We start from the raw sequence: 14124 nt of genomic DNA on the forward strand, positions 1-14124 counted from the left end.
GTCCAAGACTATTCATGCATGCTGAAAATGAAGGAATTACTCACAGAGACAACCCGTTCCTCCTGAGTCACATACAAGATTAGGTCAAATGAACGAAACGTTCTTTGAACGACACAACACTATGTTGTACAGAAGTAAATAGAGTCACAGAAGTTTGCTCCGGTTAGCTTCTAAAGTTAACTTACTTGCTAACCCACCAAATTTTCACCGGAGACTCCCGTATTTCATTGTCCTCTCACGGGTCACATTTCTCCCGAATTATGACAAGTGTTCACAAATTTCTGTCCTTTTCATTACTGTTTATCGCGCTGTACAACACAACTGCCCGACTTACTAACGTTACACTCTCTCTCTCTCTCGTTCTACTGCGTCCACTGGGAAAAGTTGCAGTAACTTAGAAGAGAGCTCGAGGTCCGGTGGATTTCAGGTGTAAGAAAGTGAATTTATATGCAGATGACAGCGAGGTAGAGAAGAAAAAGGGCGTTTTTGAGGCGCAGCGTTTTTTCCGACTGCTTTGGTTGCTATGATACATTTGTTGCAAGTAGTTCTACCTGACTTTACTGCATGTAAAAATGTCAACACAGAGTAAAGCACTTGCTCTGTATGAAGAGGGTCTGGGTATTTCTGGATAATCCGTAATTCGTTTGTAATACAAAAACGAAAACACCGTTTATCTGTTTTTTGTTTCAAAACGAAAAACCAAATAACCGTTTTTGGTGTCAGAATCAAAAACCGAAAAACCAATTCAAAACGGCCCGTTTTTCGTTTTTGGGGATTAATTTTATTGTTATTCCTTTTTGAACAAAGAATGAAGAGTCTGTGAACTTGGGGAGAATTAAACATTTGTAAGGCCATTGGTGACCTGTAACTTCAGATCAAGACAATTGAATTAATGTTATATGTAGCTTAGGATAGCAGTTAGCCTATTTATTTAAGTTTATTTTATTTAATTCATATTTTAGTTTCCTAATATATTTATAGGCCTTCTTGCTATGTGGTAGCTCAACCAGCAGAGGTCACTCTGCCCCCTTCTGTGGCGCCAACAGGCACTCAGCGGCTCGTCACGCGACTGGCGTTTTTACCAGCATATAAAAACGCGGCGCTCCAATTGCAATGAATTGAAAAAAGACGCTGCCGTCAGAAAAAAAAAACGCTTTGGTGGACAGGGCTCTGAGTGTCCAGACTCAGGAAAAAAAATAAAAAATAATGTGTCCAGACTCAAGTCGCATTTAAAAAGATCCGATCTGTATTGGATTTGGACCACATATGGAAGTGGCCCAATTCCAAACTGGAAAAGATCAGATTCCATGTGACATTACCTGTTCTGCACTGCTCACAAATTATGCTCTACTATGGACTATTATTCTGTAATGACCCATATGCTATCCTTACACATTAATGCACTTTTCCCACTATTTGAGACAAACTCAAGCAAATTATAACGCCTGAGGTTATTCCTAAATCACCATATGACTCTTGAGAAAGGCATTTAAAGCTTCACAGGCTCCAGGTAAATACACATACTAGCCAGATGCTACACATCTGGGTTACCAACAACCGGATCATTGTGGATCCAAACGCTAAGTCAGTGTCTCTCAACTCTGTGCTATAACACCTGGTGATAAAATTGGAGCAAAAACCCGAAGGACCTTTGGCTCAACACAGAAATTTTTACCTGTTACCTCTGAGGTGTTGAGACCAGAGAGTCCAGGGAGAAACTATGGATCGTCTAAGGTATAGCTGCATGAAGGCCACTAGAGGGTGATATTGATTAAGACACTGATATGTGAACTATGAAAAGTGTAAACTTTAAATCAAATGGAAACTCTAATATAAACAACAAAACTGGGCACATTCATTTTTAAGTGTGTGTTTAAAAATGGCTAGTCAAAATAATCTGTTAATATTAGTGTTTGGAGATCATTCTCAACTCAAACTGATAGAAAAACATCAATATCAGTTTATTTTCAACTTTCATATGAAAGCACGTATCACACATTTCACTTATGGCTTTCAGCGAGACATTTTATACATGACAACCAAAAAAAACATCACTCACAATGTTGTAAAAACATTTACAAAACAAAGTATGCATTGGCATACACATTTCCCCCTTTATACAAAGGAATATGTTTTTTTGTGTAACAATACCTCAACAACATGGTCTTTAGGTGACCAGTTTTGGGGAGTATTAAGGCATAAAATGCACATTTTAAGGCCCATTAGTGAACCCATGAGATCAGTGTACATAATTTAAATCTCTGGCTTTTCCACTTACAGTTGAGTGAAAACACCCAACAGAAAAACTTCAACATTTTTTTTGATTTGCAGTCATTTTTCCATCTGAAAAATATTTTCAGTTTGGAACTTCTTCTACACATAGTGCTGCTATGTTCAGTAGTACGAAACTTGCAGAGGCACATAGTCCCACACGTCCCATCTCACTTCATGTCATCTGCATGAGTGTCCACTTCTTATTGGCAGCATAGCGGCGCCACGTCCTCAGCAGGTGAGGGGAACAGCCGCATGGCCTCTCTGGAAGATTTGGTGTAGCCGTTATGGAAAATCAAGGCCTTCTTTACTGTGAAGAAGGAGACTGTCTTGTCCCACATGTCAGAGCTGGACACCCCAGTGTTGAGTTGGCTCTCCAGTGCTGAGCAGAGCCTCACTGCTCTGTCTGTGCACTTCCTCTCCAAAATCATCATCTTACACATGCTGAGGAGAAAGAATGAGAAACATCAGATGGACACACAGGAAAAGACACCAGTTTTAAATTCAGCTCTTTACAGAAATTCACCTCTGTGAGCTATTCGTCCATAGGAGGTGAAAGCAGTTTCAATTGCGGAGCTCCCAGCATTGAAAAGTTACAAAACATCAAAACAGCAGCTGGGTTTTCTAGAATTAGTGTCCCTGTTACTTTAAGAATAGTTTTCTTTTTTTCTACTGACTAATCTTCAGAAAAACAAATCTTAGTGTGATCTGTGCATTGGAAATTCACCTCCATTGTACTGGGGTGGATGCAGAACTCTCAAAATGAAAAATGAGGTGAACAACTAAGTGTTATTTCTAAGTCAAATCCCTGTATTGCTATCAGTGCCAGAATTAGGTCCCTAATAACCTTACAAATCCAAAATCCTCCATTCCTGTGAGTGTCCTTCAATGAGACACAATTCACTGAAAAGAAATGAGCTGAAGATGAGTCACTTCTTCTACAAATGAGTTTTCTCCATTTGAGCTTACGTTGTGTGCTGATCCCTCATGGTGAATACGCAGTCAAATGATGTCCAGTCAGTCCAGGCCTGTGTCGGCTACAAGAGGCGTTCAGGGTTATGATTTTACCCACTAAGACCTCCTTTATATACTTATGCCAACTTTCCCATCGATTTAATGTGATGATGGTTCTCACAGTGTTTGGCCAATCACAAAGCAGTGTTATGACAATAGGATGTGAATGAATTAGTTGAATTCATGGGATACAATGGCCCCAATCCAAACAAACAGGTGGGAGGGGCCCTTCGCTGGCCTCTTGTCTCTCAGCTGATGCGCCACAACGAGGAGATATCCTTTCTATTGTATCAACCGGGAGTGATATGTGGTGGGAACATGGAGGATAAATGTCTGCCTGAGGACATCCTACGGCCATTGAACAACGGGGTGGACAGAGATGTTAATGGTCACACTTTAGCTTAAAAATTGTGAGTGATACTCACAGTGTTACTTTTGTCATTTATAAGATGTATCGGTGACAGCCATAAGTGGAAAGTTGCACCTTTTAATGATCAACAGAATCTAAAATGAAATACTTAATCACAGCAGACAATATTATAGTTTCTCATGTCGTTATTACTTGTTATCTGTGTATATCTGTCTATATGTGTATGTGTGTATATATGTTTTACTTTATTTAAAACTTTCCTTGACAAAATTTTAAAGACTTTATCAAATGAGTCCAGAAAGTTTCACACACAAGCACACACACACACACACACACACACACACTCCCTATTCTTCTTATTTAACTTTCCGTCTCTATTTCAGGCTCTCCAATTCTCACGGTGAGCATCTCCCATGCTTGATTGTCTGACAATAGTGTACGATCAGTCCAGATGGTGTGCCTGGAAGCCCTGTTGACAGCACTGTGTTCCTGGGTGGGTGTGTGTGTGTGTGTGTGTGTGTGTGTGTGTTGGGAGGGGGGTTGGTCATTCAATCTTTGTTCGATGGGGCACACTTCCTTTGTGCAGCCGGCCTCAGTGTCATTAACACTGAAGTGTGGGAAGCCTGGGACCACAGCGGCTCCCACGTTTCACACAGACGGGAAGGGAGCGTGTGACTGAGACGTGGCCAGAGGCAGGCAGGTCAGCCAGGTGTGTGTGTGTGTGTGTGGAGGGAAAGTGAATGAGAGTGTGGCTGTCTCCATGAGTATGTGAGGGTTTGCCTGATGTGTGAACATGTGCTGGGAGTGTGGAGACTGTTAGGATGTTTAATGTTGAAGCAGTTGTCTTCTCTGACAGTTCAGATCATGTTCATGTATCATCAAATTAAAGTGGACAGATTGAACTTCAAAACCATATATATACAGTGCTATAGATTTTTTGTCAGAGTATTGATCCAAAGAGCTGATATAGCTCAAAACTATTTCAAACTGTTAAAATAACCAGCTATTTTAACACTTTATTATGATATTGTGTAGTGATGATATTAAAGTGCCTAAAATATATTGTCAAAACTTAAAGTTTTCTCTATAATGGTAAATGGTTGCTGAATAATTAGCACTTAAATAAGGAAAATTAAGGAAAATGTCCGTAGTTATGAATTAATAATACAGTTTGTTACAATTAGCATCTTATTTTCTAAGTTTTGAACATTAGTTCTATCAGTTATGATAACATTGTACTCACAAACATAATAGCTTGGATTGGACTGAAGAGAAATCTGAAAGTGAGAGCTCTCGTAATGTCAGTAATAATGCCTTTTTGCATAGGAAAACCGTACGATAGTTCAGAGCTGAGCCAGGGAGTCTGTGATGTATGTTTAGATTTGCTCATTTGAATGATCTGTAAATACACCTGACATCCCCTTGCTCACTCCAAACCAGTGAGAAGAGCACAAACCTATTGTGTGAAAGAACCGATATTCTTCTAATTTTGACAGATACAGTTTTTTTACAGATCCAACCATCATTTATATTATTTTATTAATAAGAAAGCAGGTTTCCATGGCCTTTAATTGACAGACATTTTTGACATGTGGGTCAAAGTCTCACATATATTATTAAAGTCCACATATTCTCTTTTCTTCATCAAGTACATTTATTTATAAGACTTTCAGAGAAGCTCTTTTCTATTCATCTCTGATTCGTCTCAACTGTTGCACAGCTCCATAAGGAAAGTCTGCCGTGTCAAACTGGTGGAAGTGGCTGCATGTTGGCCTTTTCTAATGGTTGGCCCTCTGTAACACCCACGTGTGCCTGGTGGCGGAGACACTTTGTGCTCAATTACGTGGCGGTGGAGATGACATGAGACCACGGCGTGCTTTCTTCTGGGGTTACCACTTTCCCATATCAACACAAGCACAGGGTCAGTCTCCCAGCTTCACCCCCCACCACCACCCCACTCCCCACCACCACCCCACCCCTGGCTCTTTCTCTCGCAGTCTATTCCTCCACCTGCTCCCCGGAGACACACTCATTGTCCCCACAGCTATAAACACTTCATTGAGCATGTGGCAGCCCAGCGTTCCTCAAAGCCCTTCCCAGCGCTCTCATTGGCCCATGGACTGTGAGAAACTCCAACAAGCCCAAGACCCACACATTCATATGGAGATTTGGGTGTATAAATACAGGGCAGGCAGAGCAGAAAGCAGCTCAGATTCAACTGGCTCCTCTAACTGAGCAGGAACGCTCTGACTCTACAGCTATGGCACCCACTGTTTTTGGACAAGCAAGCTTTTCTAAGGAACACCTGACTCCTGCTCATAAGGTAAACTTGATTTCTATAAAGTCACATAACTCCCTTGTTTTATTGCGTTCATATGATATGAAAAAGTTAGATTTTGTTTCTAAATGGTTTTCTTCTTTTTTTCTTCAGCTGAGAAAGCCAATGGTGGAGAAACTGCGCAGAGACCGCATCAACACCAGCATCGAGCAGCTGAAATCCCTGTTGGGTCCTGAGTTCCTCAGGCAGCAGCCCGACTCCAAGCAAGAGAAGGCGGACATCTTGGAGATGGCCGTGTCCTATCTGAGAGTCTGGCAGCAGCAGAAACAGCAGCAGCAGCAGCAGCAGGCCAGCGGGACCTCTGGCCTGATGACAGCCAGTGATGGCTACTCCCACTGCGTGCAGGAGGCTGTCAGCTTCCTGTCCCACTGCGAGCTCCAGACTCAGGCCCACAGACGGCTGCTCAGCCACTTCCAGGGCCTGCAGCCATCCAGCAGGACCAGCCAGAGTCCCTGCACCCTCTCCCCGCCTGGCTCTCCGCTCCACCAAGTCAGCTCCAGCAAGGGTGTGAGCCAGGTCAGCTGTGCTCTGTGGAGGCCCTGGTAGGATGGAGGCAGCCTCGCCTCCACACACAGGGAAAGATAACTACGTCTGTGAACGTCATGGACAGAAAGTTGAATACTCACTGAGTCTGTTTCCTTTTGCTTTGGCAGGAGATTCAATGTTGTTGACTGTTTTACTAGTGTGTGTTTACTAGTATTCCTTTGGAAGGAATGAAATGACTCAGGTTTTACTGAATATGTTCAGCACGTGTATACACGTTATACACTTTATAATTCAAAGTGTTTACACTGTGTTAATTTTTCCTGAGGGGAAAACAACTCCTGACTTTTTGTTTCTTTTGCAAACGTGACTGAATTATCTTGTTGTAACACCCACATTGGGTTGAAGCTATTGTGTCTGAGACACTGTTTGATTCACGTGTTTAAACTACTGTCTTTCGTTGATACTGAGTATCACTGACTGATATGTTTCATCAGCTTGGTGTTGATGAATCAGCAACATCCCATAAATGGATCCCATGGATCCACTTTTACTGTAAATCATATTATGATTATACTTAATTATGACTATATGTAACCATTATTTGGTCTACGTGTGAAGGAGTGTTACTGTTGGTCTTGTACCTGTTAACTGTTCAGTTGTGATGTTCAAAATAGATGTTTTTTCGTCTTCAAATGATTACCTTTTATAAAGGCATTTTATGTTCCATCATCTTTACTGAAAAGAATCTGTTGAATTACTTCCTTGAGAAGTTTTTTGCTTTGAACTTTGAAAAAATAAATGGAAAACTTCAAATGAAGTATTGCAAACATAAACAACAATTGTGTTTTTACTTTTTTCATAAAACTGCAATACTAAGTGACAGAGGGGCATGTAAAATCACACATACAAACTGTAGTTTGTGAATGAATAATCAATGACATCCTGTATGTAGGAGAGTAGGTAGAGTTTTTGTTTTGGTTTGTTTGGTTTTGGTATAGCTTACATATAGGCTTAATATATGCTTAAATCCAGTCATGCCAGAAAGTTTATCAGCACAGCGTTCAGCTAACAGCAGCATCACTACTGTGTCTTGTAGCAGTCTGTTTGAGTACTGCTAAAAGTGTGCTACTTTGTCAGGTAATCATAGCTTATTCTAACTGTGCACATTCACTTTGTTTGTTGCCATTTAGGCTTCCACTGCCTAAAAGTCAATGTGCACATTTTTTTGAAATCAAAGTGTACACACTTTTCATTGCACGTTGTGAAGAAGCATTTCAAGAAATGGAGAAAGCCCAAATGAGACATAACTTAGACAAGTATATAACTCCAGCTGAGTGCATGCAAATCATGTAAAGAGTAATGCTGAATTAATTTACAAGGTTCAAGATAGTGTGTCATTCCTTAGTACTGTTGTATAAAGGAGAACAAAACTGTATTTGTTGTGGTAATAATATGTACGTGCACGGGTCTTGAGAGGTTTATTATTATTGGAACTAGTGGAGCTGAACAATAATGCTGCACATTAAAACTGCATTTAAAATTATAGTCAGCGAATGAACACCTGTATGTAAAAAAAATATAATCAATGCTGTTCATGCTGCAGGTGGTTGGTGCTGGTTTTTGCTGTATCATACTTTTTACCCAGTATTTCCCACAAGGATGACCTTTCTGGTACACAGGTGTTCAAAAAAGTAAAAAACACCCATGCGTCTCACATGTCCCACTTCTGTTGTGGTGGTCATGGCATGCTGTCTAGTGCTTGAATTATATCTCAAGTGCCACAAAAGTCTTTCACAACTATTTATGTGTGCAGAAGTTGCGGCATGCCTAGGACTTTCTCAGGGTCTAGTTGGCCAGGCCAGATGGTCCGGCTGAAGCTGCCTCCCCTCCCCCTTCAACAGGAGATCAAACACCGTAGCTAATGTGATGTGTAACAAGACACACTTCTATTGTTCCCGTCTCTGGGCCACTGAATAGGCGCAGAGTGTGGGAAACGGGAGATACCACACTCACAGAGAGATGGCTGACAGGAAGCCGCTCCTGGCCGCCACAGGTCTGAGCGATGACCAGACTTTATGGCAGGAATTCAGAGCTCTCGGGCTGCTGGTGGGAGGGGAACGCGTCTTCACACACACTTGTAGACAAAGACCCCCAGCAGCCATGTAGTGCACGCTAACTTTCAGAGGAGGCACAAATTCACACAAACAAGTCGACAATGAAATCAGGGCGCGAAGAGAGAATAAAGCCAAACATGGACGTGACATGACAGAAATGCTACAATGATGATGAGAGCTACACACATGAATTTAGAGGGAGAGAGATGTTTAGTTAGACATACCTAAAGATGCGAATGAAGAGCAAGAAAAGAAGTGCTGAGATGTGGATGTGATGCAGGTGCCTTGATGAAAATTTAAAGCACCAGGTCTGGTCAAAAACCTCACATCTGTACAGACGATATGTACATTTCCTCAACTGCTGTTGTATTATTTAAATATTTCTGTTTTGGAAGATGTTGTACTTATTTGTTTTTCTATTTCAGGTTAGTTTGTTTTCCTTCTCTTTGTCTTTTACACACTGTTCAGTCAGTAAACTGCCTTGAAATACCTTCCACTTGATTTATTTCACAGATGTACTTATATTATAGGTTAATTATAGATAAAGCTTTTACATTCAACCAAAGCTCATAAAGAGTTGCTGTTGTCAGGCCTTGTATGTGTGAAAAGTGTGAAAATCATTAAGCTGAAATTTAGTGGTTCTTCATTATTTCATTATGTCCAACTTTGTAGATTTTCATTACGGAATAACCTACCAGGTACCAAATACCTATTAATGCATTCATAATTTAATACTTGTTTCGGGTATATTTCTCTTAATCTGTACCTTTTCTGTGCACTTTTTAGTGCTGGTACTTGTTTACTTTTACTTCGCCTGACATAGATTTGGAAATGTGGCCAGTATGTGGATCCTCTCTGCTTTCCTTAACTTTTACTTGAGTAACATATTTGAATGGAGGACTTGAAATTGACTATTTCTGTTGTGGCATTTCTAATTTGACTTAATTAAAACTTTGAGTACTTCTTTGTAGATTGGTGTCTGAAATGTTAAATTAAAAGAGTCAACACAGACTAAAGGCAGACAGACTGCTCTGTGCCAGGCACTGAAGCCAGTTGACTTGATTTTTCCCAGATGGACTAGGACACAGAGTTTCTGTTTGTCCTGCAACAAAAGATCAATTAACATTCCCAGTGGAGCATTGAGGAGTGGCATGGCTTTTGTAGCTCATTTACCCTGATGTTGGGGACTGGTGGGAAACTGGGGAGACAGGGCTACTCACACTGCACCCACAAGGCGGGCTTCACATCTGGGGCCAGCCAGTGATGGAGGCCCTCAGGCACACTGCCAGTGCGCTCATACTGCCATTAACTTGACAGTAATTTGACACAGTTCATTTACAACAGGGTCACTCGGGGGAAGTAAGACAATAGCTTGATTAAAGGGTGTGTAGTTTTTCATCAGAACTCAGTGACTAATATTTGACTAAAAACAACAACAATCCAAATGTGTGTCATCAGTTTCACCACACATAACTGAACATGCAGTGCAGTGCCTGAAAAAAACATCTTTACAAGCATGGAAACTAAATTACTAAGATTAAAAACACTTAATTTGATTAAGTGAAAGCAACTTTTATAAAATGTTTGAAGTAAATGTGCAAATAGCGAAATTACTGATACATAAAAATAACTGATAAACTAATTAGGCTACTTAAACTTTGCTTATTAAATCTCTATGAGGGATGCACTTATATACAGACATCTTTCTTAATGATCTCCTAAGGTGTGAGTCCTTCACACTGACACCTAGAAGTAGGTTACATTTTGGATAAGTGATATCAAGTCTCAGGAATAGATATAACATCATATTCTTGACTTATTTCCAGGCCGTTGTAGCCTACCTGTCTATTCTCCTCATGTAGGGCTTCAATTGTATAATTGATTATTTAAGGGAATTGTTTTTTTCTCTCTGGTTGCGCCCCTGTCCTTGTTTGTTCTTTATGACGGGAGCAACAAACTTTATTTATTTATTTTTTTTAAAGCGCACACCAGATCACTTGTTGCGCTTTGAGCTTCTGCACAGCACGCGGTCTTTGACTCGCGCCACTGAGAACGTGCGCCACTTTCACACATGGGACGGGAGTCAGCAGTAGCCTTTGATCATTGTCTTTTTTCAGACATTATTTACGAGCCTGGAGAGAAAGGATGAACTGTAACGTTAAGCAGCGTGCAGTTGGAAAAGCAACAGGTGGAAAATGAAACGTTTTACCTGCAGCCTGACGTCACTCTTTGACTTTGATGATTTCTCTGCGTGCTCCCTCCTTTCTCTTTCAGAAACCCTACTCATTTTAAACATTATTTAGTCTGAATGTGATGAGCCTGTGATCAAAAACAAACAAACAAAAAAAGAGTCACCTGTTCGTCTGAAAACACTTCATGTGTCCAAATGCTCCTGTCTGTACCAAAATGCTTTTTGGAGGAAGGGAATCTTTGAAGAGAAAATGAAAGCCTTCAGCTTATATTGTTTTATTGCACTGGCGTTTGGCCCTTAATTGTAGTTACCACCCCTTTGAAGATGCTCACTTTTGTGTGTATCACTTCCCGTTATTTTACATCTAAAAATTTAATTCTGACCTGCAATCCATGAGAAATTCTCAGATGACAGCTTGATAAGGTGTTAATTACCTGTTGCTTATCTGGGACAAACATGCATCGCACAGATAGCTACATGCTCTCTGAGTTATTGACATGTCTTCCATTGTTGTGCTGGGAGTCCCACTGGTGGGAGTGTGGGAACCCCAGCCCTGCCTGAGCCACATGGCTTTGTTATGCTAATCCCTCAGTATAAATTGAAGAGCAGCTCCCCCAGAGACATTAGACCTAACACTGCCCTCCAGAAGAAGCAGCTAACTTCACCTGCACAGAAATGGCTCCCTGTTACACCAACTACTCCTCCATTCACCATGTTAGGATGTCTGAGAAAGACAACATCAAAGTAAGTACTGAAGGAAATTTCAATGTAACTGCCACATGTGACCTGGCTTGGTCCCTTAACTTTATGTGTGCTGCTGTATGTTTTTACTACTCTGTATTTCTATTTAAATTGTAACTGGTGTGCCATCTTGGCCAGGTCTCCTTCAGAAAAGAGATTTTTCAATCTCATGGGACTTCCTGGTTAAATAAAGGTTAAATTAAAAAAATGTAATGGCTTTGCATCAGCTGGTACAGTACAAATGTCTGATTGATTTTTTGCTGAATTTGAATCATGAGCTTACCTGCCTGTCTCCTCTTCCCCAGTTGAGAAAACCTATTGTGGAGAAAATGCGCAGAGATCGCATCAACAGCTGCATCGAACAACTCAAGATCATTCTGGAGAAGGAGTTCCACCAGCAGGAACCCAACTCCAAGCTGGAGAAAGCCGACATCCTGGAGATGACTGTGAGCTTCTTGAGGCAGCAGCTGCAGCAGGGTCTCTGTCAGAGTGACTACAACCAAGGCTACTCTCACTGCTGGAGGGACTCTGTGTGCTTTCTCTCTGCTGGATCCAACACAGAAGCCTCTGTTACTCCTCTGCAGGGCCTCCAGCAGCAGAAGCAGCAGCTCCATCAGGCCCAGAGAGCCAGCAGCTCCTCCCCAGCCTGCTCCATCCTCAGGCCCACCACCCTGCAGGACAGCAGCAGCAGCAGAGGCCCCGTGTGGAGGCCTTGGTAGAAACACAGAGACACTTTGAGACCTGAGGGGACCTGCACTCCTCACCATGTAGGAAATGTATTTCCAGCCTGCTCATTCATAGTGTCGTTGAGTGTTTTTAGTGTTTCATCATATTGATGAGAAGATGTGGAAGACTATTCTCTTAAACAAGTTCATACTGGAGACACCACACAACACTTACTGCACCACTGCTCCTTTATGATATCACAGTTTACTGTAAAAAGTGTTCCTTTATGTACCTTGAAACATCTTCATTGTTTGAAGTCAAACTTCTGAAGTTAAACGTTTCTGTCACATTGTGTTTGAAACATGTCTCTTGTGAAAGTATTTGACAATACCATGTGTACCAGTGTAGGTAATTTGTGTATTCTATTGCAATGCATTATATTGGAATTAAATGCTGTGTGTTGAAAATGTAATTTAATGGTGAAAAAAATGCTATAAAGTGTTTACCATAAATTAAATTTCGATTCAATAAAATATATTTTTTACTTTTCTATAGTGTGAAGATCTATTAATTGTGAATAAGGTATATATGCTATTCAAAAATAACAATGACTTTGTATTTTAAGTGTGTGTGTATATATATTCTCATGACATCGTGGCTAATTTAGTTATTAACATGGTATAATTTAAAATTGGGTTATGGTAACTCTTTGGATGTTGTTTTCCCAGGAAGCTGGGAGTTATTTGGTAAATACAGATAAAATTCGTATTGCCATGTGTGAAACTGATTCTTTCAAGATTTAAACCTTCCTTTAGTTTTTAGTCACAAATATTATTTGTACAACACACACTCAACATGTCATTTTTTTGTGTCATTGTGGGATGATGGATTATTCATATAATTCATAAAAATGCAGTCATGGTTCCTCATATGTAAGGCTTAAATCAAAGGAGGGACGTGTGTGTATTAGTATTTTGAGTCCTGAAATCTGTTGCTTCCTGGATCAAACATCACATGACCTTCCCCAAAATAAAGTCAAGCTCAGGGCAATGGTTCATGATGAAAATTGGCAAATATTTTACTCTTGGTTCACGTAATAAAAAAATCTGGACAGAGTATTTATTTCAATGATTGAATCTTTTTATTGTTAATTGTCATACAAATGTTAGGAATTAGTTTTAAGAGCCTAAACGTGATAGCAAAACAGCAACATCAACATCCCATTAAAACATGTTAATATGTTCATTCATTTTCACACACACAAACAAACACACATTTCATTATTATCATCCTCTTACATAAAATTTGGCATAGATAATTCAAAACAGAAGAGAAATATTCTCAACAGCAGCTGTCAGTACAACACAGTATGGCAGATATACATTATATACTGTTACATCAAGCAGTCCACAGATACACTCCACTGGAGTAAACAGTCATTTCACAAGATTTGACAAAACCATCATCACTCAAAATTAACCAGCAGCTTTAAACACAAAGGAAAAGCAAAATCAGATGTGAATCAAAGTTAATCAGGACAATCTTCAAATAAGTGAGAGCCTTCGCTTTTACTACTTATCCATCAATGTGATGAGACAATAAGGAATCCCACTATGAATGAGCAGGCTGGAAATACATTTCCTACATGGTGAGGAGTGCAGGTCCCCTCAGGTCTCAAAGTGTCTCTGTGTTTCTACCAAGGCCTCCACACGGGGCCTCTGCTGCTGCTGCTGTCCTGCAGGGTGGTGGGCCTGAGGATGGAGCAGGCTGGGGAGGAGCTGCTGGCTCTCTGGGCCTGATGGAGCTGCTGCTTCTGCTGCTGGAGGCCCTGCAGAGGAGTAACAGAGGCTTCTGTGTTGGATCCAGCAGAGAGAAAGCACACAGAGTCCCTCCAGCAGTGAGAGTAGCCTTGGTTGTAGTCACTCTGACAGAG

General features: G+C 40.7%; 2 protein-coding genes, 1 long non-coding RNA gene and 1 pseudogene across 3 annotated transcripts in view; 3 read left to right on the forward strand and 1 right to left on the reverse strand.

The window, feature by feature from the left end:
- The window catches only part of LOC123975402, a 6860-nt gene extending 1389 nt beyond the window's left edge, over window positions 1-5471 (forward strand). Inside the window, exons 2-3 of the long non-coding RNA XR_006826048.1 lie at window positions 4039-4055; window positions 5376-5471. This is a non-coding gene — a long non-coding RNA (uncharacterized LOC123975402). The remainder of the gene's footprint in view (window positions 1-4038; window positions 4056-5375) is intronic.
- Window positions 5472-5871: 400 nt separating this feature from the next.
- On the forward strand, window positions 5872-7291 carry LOC123975403 (transcription factor HES-5-like). The gene is made up of 2 exons (XM_046056868.1): window positions 5872-5978; window positions 6087-7291. The coding sequence occupies exons 1-2, from the start codon at window positions 5916-5918 to the stop codon at window positions 6537-6539; spliced, it is 516 nt and encodes a 171-aa protein (XP_045912824.1). The 5' UTR covers window positions 5872-5915; the 3' UTR covers window positions 6540-7291.
- A 4070-nt stretch (window positions 7292-11361) lies between these two features.
- LOC123975725 lies at window positions 11362-12304 on the forward strand (annotated as a pseudogene).
- Window positions 12305-13422: 1118 nt separating this feature from the next.
- The window catches only part of LOC123975690 (transcription factor HES-5-like), a 1332-nt gene continuing 630 nt past the window's right edge, over window positions 13423-14124 (reverse strand). Inside the window, exon 3 of the mRNA XM_046057363.1 lies at window positions 13423-14039. Coding sequence (XP_045913319.1) covers window positions 13885-14039 — 155 coding nt within the window. The 3' untranslated portion in view covers window positions 13423-13884. The remainder of the gene's footprint in view (window positions 14040-14124) is intronic.

This window comes from Micropterus dolomieu, linkage group LG08 (genome assembly GCF_021292245.1).
Source record: "Micropterus dolomieu isolate WLL.071019.BEF.003 ecotype Adirondacks linkage group LG08, ASM2129224v1, whole genome shotgun sequence".
Lineage (NCBI taxonomy): Eukaryota > Metazoa > Chordata > Actinopteri > Centrarchiformes > Centrarchidae > Micropterus > Micropterus dolomieu.

Excerpts from the sequence above, each read along its gene's own strand:
- LOC123975403 (XM_046056868.1), top strand. The coding sequence starts at position 5,916 with ATGGCACCCACTGTTTTTGGACAAGCAAGCTTTTCTAAGGAACACCTG. Across the intron at positions 5,979-6,086 it reads ACCTGACTCCTGCTCATAAG|CTGAGAAAGCCAATGGTGGA; the intron begins GTAAACTTGATT and ends TTTTTTCTTCAG.